Genomic DNA, 8,636 nt, shown 5'->3' with positions numbered 1-8,636 from the left:
ATATATATATATATATATATATATATATATATATATATATATATATACATACACACACATACACAGTAGTTCTTCGCTACTTCGTGGTTTGTTTATAGCAGAATCGCTAGCTTGTGGTTTTTCAAAATACGATTGGACATGACAAGAGGCTGATTGATGGAAGATCCATGGGTTGTCTATTTAAAATAAATTATTTTAAATGATTTTGCACCATGTGTGTAGCCCACAAGAGCAGGGGGAAGCTCCCTCCTGCAGCAGATCAGCAGATCATCTCCTCTGCCACAAACATTTCTCCTGCTGCAGCTTTATGAAGGGTTAACCCTTTGCTGTCCAGATGCACTGATAGACTTTTGTCTTCCAACTTAAAATTCAAAGTATGTCACATCGTAAAATCGTCATAATAACAAAATATAAAAATGTTACGTTATTTTTTATTATTTTAGAACTTCTATGTTCAGTGTTGAAGTGTAATTGATCAAGACGTGCATTTCTGCTTCGTGCTGCAGAGCTGAGGCTGTGTGACATCCCTTTGATGTCCTGCTGCATGTCTTTACAATTTAAATTTAAAAACTGTAATATTTTAAATATTTATTTATACAATTTAACCTTTATTTAACCAAGCAAATCCCACTGAGATCAAAGAGCTCTTCTGCAAAGGAGGCCTGGGGGCAGTCTTCCATGCATGTTTTTGGTGTGTGGGAGGAAACCGGAGTACCCGGAGAAAACTCACGCAAGCACGACAAGAACATGCAAACTCCACACAGAAAGACCCCAGGTCCAACCGGGGATTGAACTCAAGACCTTCTTGCTGTGAGGCAACAGTGCTAACCACTGAGCCGTCGTGCTGACAAATAAACAATCCATGTTGCATGGACTGTTTATTAAAAATGTTACAGTATTTAAATTTAATTTATTTATTTAAGGAGGGAGATTAGGAGTAACAGGTGATGAGTGTGATTGCAGCCTGGCACGCCAGGACAAAGTTTACTGAACTTGAACTTCTGTATCCCTACTTTGCGGTTTTTCACTTATTGTGGGTGGGTGTGGTCCCTAACACCCACGATAAACGAGGGACCACTGTGTGTGTGAATATATATATGTATATGTATATAGCTAACAGAATAATCCTCGGTTTATTCTCTAAGGGTTTTTCTCATGTCTGCAGTAGAGAACAAAATGATGGATGACAAATGGAAGCTGAAGTGATGAGGTGTGACTAAATACAGAGATTCAGTCCTCAAACACAATTACAGAACACGTCACTCTAAAATAATACAACAGAGAGCACAGCAAAGACAGTTCTCACCTGACTTCCGTACAGTTCCTGGAGTATTGTTCCCACCACCTGGCGCCCCAGGTCCCCCCGTCCCTGCTTTCTTTGTCAGTAGACTGTTGAAGAAGTTGGCCAGCACACCCTCACTTGTTTGACCTGCAGCATAAAGGGACTGCAGTGAAACAGCACACAACCAGCAGAGACAGTGTGGCAGACAGAGGTGGAGGGATGTGCCAATACCTGACTGCGGCATGGCGTTTGCTACGTTGGCTGCTGCAGAGCGATTACTCGTCCTCGGGGAGCCTGTGGGTGCCCTGCTAGTAGTGTCCTGAAACCACAAGGGTTTTTTTTTTCAGAGATGCTAACACTGAATGAAGATTTTCTTTCATCTCAGGAGCCAAATAAATAAATAAATAGAAAAGAAGTAACACTCACCACTGGTCGCCCTGCTGTCACAGCAGGCTGTTTGGAAAGCAGCGACTGCAAATGAGCACAATATGCACACTCACTCCAATTAGTACTTAATTAACATATCAAGACCCTCAAGTTCGTTAGATTTAATTTGTGCACCCGTAAGCAGAAAAACAACTTGTATTGACTTAAATGGTTTCTGACCTGCAGCTTTACCAAAAACACCTGGTCGTCTTCTGCCTGAATTTCTTTTTCATGAACAATCTAGTAGAAAAAAATAAAATAAAAAAAATCACAGTTTGATTCCAATTTTTGTTTTTCAGCTAATAAAACTGATTGCATAAAACTCCCACAATCCCCACAGGAGTATTGGATTACACTTTGAGCAATCAAAGATTGATTATATGTGAAGTCATGCATTATGTAAAGATATTTGTAGCTTTTTGTACCTTTCTGACAGGCGGTTTGATTATTACATCTTCATAGCTGTTATCTGCCTTTATTGTCTGGAAGTTCTCGTGAAGTATGGCGATCTTTTTCTCATTGTCCCAGCCTGACGGACTAATTAGAGGACACAGAGTGTTACAAATGAAACACAGATGGTTCTATGTTGCCTGGATGACACAGTGAACACATTACATGAAGGCTTACATGAAGACTGCGTCTTTTTCCACCACCTGAGCAGGACAGTGGAAGGGAAAGCCGTAGAGTTTGTGGACGAGATATTTGTAAAGGATGTCCAGGTTCTTCATCTCCTTCACTGACGTGTAAAGCAAAGAGGCTCCGTCTGACAGGACTGTCAAGGATACTCCTTCAACAAATCTACTCAAAACGATTAAAAGACGGACATCGGTGTGGTCTGTTAAAGAAGGCAGAGCTTCAGCTCAACTGATTGCAGAATGCAACAGTTCAATGCAACAAAAATACAGCAAGTGAATATAGAAAGACTGTGCATAAGGAAAAAAAATCCCTCCTGATCCAAAAAACCATAAACAGTCACACTCACTAACACAGCCACATAAAGACCTTGCCTAAGCACCAAACATTGTGCAGTGTTAGTTGTGTTAGTTCAAGGATACACTGCAGACAGAAACGTCTGATGTGGGACTGGATGAAGTCCAAGTGTTCGTCCCTGTAATCATGCTCCTTCTCCAACGTACTGATGGCATCACACTGAGGACAAATAAGCAGGTGACACTCATCACTTGTGAGCAGATGGAGTCCATTTCAAGGGAAAAGTTACAAATGAATAGTGTGTTTGTGTACCTTGGTGCAGACCACCACCACTGGAATTCCCAAGTTGTGTGTCAGTGTGTTGTTCCCTAATGGTAGTAATATGCTCTCCTCCTCTTCACTCCTCCTCTGTGGCGTGACATCCTCTTCACTACCCGGCTCCGTGTACTCCTGAAACTGTTTAACAACTGCAAACAATAGCAGTACAAAAAAAAAAAAAAAGAAGGCTACATGTTAAAACACGAGTCACAAGAGGGCCTACTTTTACTGAACCGTTTAATATTTGTATAAAAGTGTAGTTCTTCCGGCCAGGAGGCCTGATGGCTGTCTGTATGACTCACTTTTGTGCTCGAGCTCCCGCAGCTTTTCCGGGGCGACTCTGAGTTTGTCGATGTGTTCCCTAGCAACAGCAGCCCACTTCTGAAGAGAGTCCAGGGCGTTCCACGGCCGTGACATGTCAACCGTTATCAGCAGCAAAGTGTTATCCATGGAGTCCACCGGAACGGCAACTCCCTGCAGACCTTTATGGCAAAGGTCGCCATCTAAGACCCACGCGTTGCATCTGGTGTGGTCTAAATAAACAGACATACGCAAAACAGGTCTAGATTATTATATTATTATTACTGATGTCCTTTTTTTTTATTAACTCTATTATGTTTTTAAAAAGTCAAAATATTAGCAATTTATTTAATAAACTGAAACCGGCTGCTGGTTACCATCAACGTCATCATCATGGACACTAAAGTAGAGATATTCCAGACCACGTCCTTTCATGTACTCCTCAACCCCCTGAAGTTTTGCAACCAAGGTGGTCTTCCCTGAGCCCACCTCACCTAAACATTGAAAATGAGTAAAAACATGAATTAAATGAGTTCCAAAAAGAAAAATAAAACATGCCTTTTATGCAACAAGCCTAGATACTAGGGGTGCACCGATTGCAGTTTTCTGGCCTATCTCCGATCACCTATTTCTAAAAAGTCTGACCTGCCGATACCGATTTTGTTTTATAAGCGACACTGTCAGGTGTTATAAGGTCACCATGCACCTTCAATTTTCCAAGCTTATTTTTTTGACAAACATACCCTTGAACAATATCCTAGAAACAATACAAACTAGTTTTAACTGGCCATGAGGTAGTGCTCTGAAATATAAATGAAGTTCAGACAATTGTCATTAAAACTTGAAATTTTTTTAAATTAAAATAAAAAATAAAAAAAATCGGTAAAATCAGTGCATGCAAGTATCGGCCGATTTCCGATTTCCCAAAATAAAGGAAATCGGGGCCGATTTATCGGTGCACCCCTACTAGATACTGTTTAAAAACAACCAAAACCACATGGATTTTCTGTATAAAGTTGTCAACATTCACCAATGTCTTTATATTAAATCCCCAAAACAAGTAAATATAAAATTATATTTAAAAAATAACATTTTCAGAAACTTTTGGTTGTTAAACTTTTACCTTTGCTCTCAACTTCGAGAAAAACATTAAGAAACGCACCCTCGCCTTATATCTTGCTGCAAAGAGAAGAATGTGAACTTAGCATCTTATCTAAGATAAGTATGGATTTAAATCTTAATTCAGTCCAAACTGATCAGTTGTTTCTAATGCAAACAATGATGATAAACAAGAAATGCTTTAGGGTTCAATAGACGTACTATTAAGTCAACTAACCTGGTACAATTGTTAAGGATGTACAATTTTTAAGTGTGCAAGAATTGTTTATTTCCTAGTAAAAAAATAAATGGCGTAAATTTCCCATCATTTTTGAATATTGTACCGGTAATCATCACACAGTGCAGTGTCTTTAAAAATCTAGTTACTAAGGACAAGATGCTGTGAACATGTCTTACTTTGTTCATTCAGCAATTATAAACAAAAAAGATAGTTATTTGTGTAAAAAAAACCAAGAAGCTTATTTTAAACTGGATGTTTTTCATTGGATGGAGAACCTACTTAATAATTTGCCCTGAAAATAAAGTTCAGTTTTACGTCAACAACCAAAATTGTGTATAAAATATACATGTCTAATTGCAAGAATTTTATGTTGAAAACATTCCAATCTATTTGACTTGCAACAAATGTCTAAATGAGGGATCAGTAGCTGAAATAATTCAGTGTACATCTTCAGACAATTGTTTCTGCACATGTCCAGACATTAACGCTAACGTGGACAGCAGACAGTGTGACAATCGTTATTGTAGTGCATTGAAAAGGTCAACTCTGCATAATTTCTTTTCATATAAACTCGAGCTGACAGGAGGACTCGTTATGAATCCACACACCCACACTTAACAAAGGTAACCCTCTCTCTGTTAATCTGGATAGGGTGTAGTGGATTTCCCCAGGTGGATGTGTAGATAGTGTGTGTTTCATGTTTCATGTTTCAGCAGCACAGAGGAAACACATTCTTCGCTTCACTCACTTAAAGCTTTTGACTAAAGAAAACACTAACTGCTTTTGTGTACAGCAGGCTGTTGTAACAAATAATCAAACCACACTCCTTTTGCCAACTACTTTTTAAATACATTAATAGCGTTTGCCCTAGTCAAAAATATGTACTTAATAGTCATTTTAAAATAAAAGATTAAAAAAACAACATTCCTGCGAAAAAAGTTATATTTCAAGGCGTAAAAGTTTCAATGATCATTTTGATCATTCATTGTGTAGATAAATATAATTTAATTCTTCCCAGCCAAAAATAACTTTTCAAATACCCAAAGGGGTATGCTTTCTTTCCATAATCAACATTTTAGAAACGTCAAAAAGACATTCTTCCTTTAGGATCAGTGATGTCACTTTCACATCTAGTGAATTTTTCAGATTCAAGTATCGACATTAATTTTTCATTTAATAATGGAAATTCTAGATACCTGAGAGTTTGTACTGGGAGGAAATCACATTTCAAATATGTTGTCTTCTATAATGTATTACATTCAATTTTAGCCACTCCTGTTCCATGTTAACATGAAATACCATCATATACCTAAAATAACTATTTAGACAACAGTAATTACAGTGTTGCTAGTCAATATTTTATTTACTAATATCTGTAATTGTACTTTTAATAAGTCATAATAAACATACTACACTTAATGACACTTTCGCTAATCAAAATGTTAATTCTGTTTAAACGTATGATGCGAAAAGAATATTATACAAATGCATTGTTTTTGCACAATAGTTTCCATGTGGAAATAATAGGTGTTTTTTTTTTTGGTGTATTTTTTCACAAGTTCATTTATTTAATAAAATGAATGAGGTTTTTATTGTGATCAATATTTCTGAAATGTGAATTTCTCCATGTTAAAATAAGTCAGATATATCTAGAGCATGGGTGTCAAACTCATTTTCATTTTGGGCCACATCAAGCTCATGAATGTCCTCAAAAGGCCAGGCATGACAAAATGTATTGATAAAACTACCTATTAAACTGGTAAAATATAACTTTCTCTGCATTCAATGACTAACGTTCTTCTAAATATTCAATATTTTATGTTTGAGTAATCTGGCATTATAAACATAAAAACTAATTTGATTTGACTGATAAAAGTAATATTGAAGTACAAACTGTTATCTTGAAGTTCTGTCTCTGCGGCCCTCTAAGGTGTAGAGAGCCACAAAAATGGTTATGGCGAGCCAGATTTGGTCCACGGGTCTTAGAGTTTGACACTGGATCTAGAGTTAAAAGCCCAGTATACATTAGGAGTGCACCGATTGCAGTTTTCTGACCGATCACCGATTTCTAAAAAGTCTCATCTGCCGATTCCGATTTTGGCCGATACTGATTTTGTTTTATAAGCGACACCGTCAGGTGTTATAAGGTCGCAATGCACCTTCAATTTTTCAGTCTGATTTTTTTTTTGAAAAACACCCTTGAACAATATCCTAGAAACGATACAAACTTGTTTTAACTGGCCATGAGCGCTCTGAAATATAAATGAAGTTTGGACAATTTGTTGTTAAAACAAAACAAAACAAATTGATAAACATCTTTCTCATGCAAGTATCGTCCGATTTTCGATTTCCCAATATTAAGGAAATCAGGGCCGATAAATTAGCTGGCCGATTTATCGGTGCACCCTTAGTATACATGATTACAAATTTACACTATTTGTTCTAAAAATATTTGTGACTTTACTTTGTTGATTGTGGATTAAAAAAAAGCCTTTGTATCAAGCTAAAACATTTATTTATTTATTTATTTTTTTTGGGGGGGGGAAAGCAAATTATGAGCATCTGCATTATAAGACTGTTAGGCTATTAAATGATAAACTGGCTTGCCATACTATATGCGTTTCCTCCCTGGTCCTCTCCTCCTGCTAGCTGCTGCTAGCATCACTGGATGCTAGAATGACTTGCAGGCTTTGAGGGCGACTCGGTCTCATAAGATGATGAACCAGTATGTGTGTGTGTACCATAAAAATAAACCAGTCTCTGCCTCTCCTCAGCAGCCAGAAGCTCCACAAAAGCACTGTTGGAGCAAGCTAGCTAACCCTACCGAGCAGGCATAAGCCCAGCCATGATCAGGACGATGATCAGCAGGTCCTGTTTTAGCCAGCACACTCACTGCAGACTGATACCCACCCATGACCAGGACGTTTTTCCCACACGGCAGCTTTGATCTTGAATGGGTTGACACTTCGCTCAAAATGGTGGACCTGCAGACAGAGCAGACCCCCATTACAACACAGCCAAACACGGCTCGTTTCACTCATTCACAAACAATGACTGACAAGCGGAGCTAAAGCGAGGCTCGTGCCGCTCTCCATTCAGTCGGGTGCTGATGCTAGCTAGCCTCATTAGCATGCTAGCTGTCAACCCATCCTCAACCCACAGCGAGTCCCCACACCCTGAACACCATAAACCCGCTTTAAAACCTCAGTCCCCACCATAGATTCTGTCCGTCATCCTCCTCCGGGTTGGAGCTCTCCGCTGTGCTCTTAGGTCCAGCTAGGGTGGAGGATAATAATGCACTCCTCCCTGACGTCGCCATCTTTGCAGGGCTTGTAAACCTAACGGGTCGCCCGGATGTAGCAGCAGCAGCCGCAGTGAGCTAACTGAGGCGCGTGCACCGCTCAACACGCCGGGGCGTGGTCCCCCCCTCCCGCAAAAACACCAAATCTCTGGTACCACAGAGTGGGTCAAAATATTTATTTCATAAGCATGTATAATATATTTAATATAGATAGATTTTAATAATTCTATCCAAGGATTTTTTTTTCCCAGCAGCATCAGACAACAAAAATGAAAGTTGGAAAAAATATAAACAAGACAATGCAACATAATGGTTGACAAGTGCAAAAAGATTAAAATTGTGCAATGGTTGATTCAAAACGATGCAAGAACTTTTAAAGAATGTACAAATATGATTTGAAATGTGCATAAAATGAGTGCGATTTGTTCACTTTGAACTGGTGCAGTCTACAATAATGGAGCCAGCAGCTTCAGCAAGTTATATTACAGGCTCTGAATGTAAAATAATTATACATGGACTTTTTAAAAGTGGCTCTTGTCTGAATGTTGCTTGTTGGTAACATTATCTTATGGTGGAGCAACGTGCCGAAGAGTCTACGTGTAATTCTAGAAACTTTACATAAATCAAGATCATAACAAAACAAGAAGTTATAGGGTCAAATTGCAGCGTTTGATCATCACTGCTTCATTTCAGTGTGTTTCTTCTCATTGCTTTGTTTCTTTCCTGACACCCATTGTTAT

General features: G+C 38.5%; 1 protein-coding gene across 2 annotated transcripts in view; it reads right to left on the bottom strand.

Moving 5' to 3' along the window:
* The window catches only part of dync1li1 (dynein, cytoplasmic 1, light intermediate chain 1), a 12,475-nt gene extending 4,519 nt beyond the window's left edge, over nucleotides 1–7,956 (bottom strand). Inside the window, exons 1-12 of one of the 2 annotated variants that reach the window (XM_037693378.1) lie at nucleotides 7,811–7,956; nucleotides 7,506–7,579; nucleotides 3,634–3,750; nucleotides 3,259–3,489; nucleotides 2,951–3,105; nucleotides 2,764–2,857; nucleotides 2,336–2,471; nucleotides 2,134–2,245; nucleotides 1,889–1,948; nucleotides 1,709–1,753; nucleotides 1,514–1,601; nucleotides 1,307–1,429 (exon numbers count right to left, since the gene is read on the bottom strand). In XM_037693378.1, the coding sequence (XP_037549306.1) occupies nucleotides 1,307–1,429; nucleotides 1,514–1,601; nucleotides 1,709–1,753; nucleotides 1,889–1,948; nucleotides 2,134–2,245; nucleotides 2,336–2,471; nucleotides 2,764–2,857; nucleotides 2,951–3,105; nucleotides 3,259–3,489; nucleotides 3,634–3,750; nucleotides 7,506–7,579; nucleotides 7,811–7,914 (1,339 nt within the window). In that variant the 5' untranslated portion in view covers nucleotides 7,915–7,956. Of the gene's footprint in view, nucleotides 1–1,306; nucleotides 1,602–1,708; nucleotides 1,754–1,888; nucleotides 1,949–2,133; nucleotides 2,246–2,335; nucleotides 2,472–2,763; nucleotides 2,858–2,950; nucleotides 3,106–3,258; nucleotides 3,490–3,633; nucleotides 3,751–7,505; nucleotides 7,580–7,810 lie in introns of both variants that reach the window. The other variant, XM_037693377.1, reaches the window with a different exon arrangement.
* Between the last annotated feature and the right edge of the window lie 680 nt (nucleotides 7,957–8,636).

Source organism: Nematolebias whitei, chromosome 19, assembly GCF_014905685.2.
Source record: "Nematolebias whitei isolate Nwh7 chromosome 19, NemWhi1, whole genome shotgun sequence".
In the NCBI taxonomy this organism is placed as follows: domain Eukaryota; kingdom Metazoa; phylum Chordata; class Actinopteri; order Cyprinodontiformes; family Rivulidae; genus Nematolebias; species Nematolebias whitei.
The sequence above is the reverse complement of the archived record's forward strand: the minus strand, read 5'-3'. Positions and strand labels throughout refer to the sequence as shown.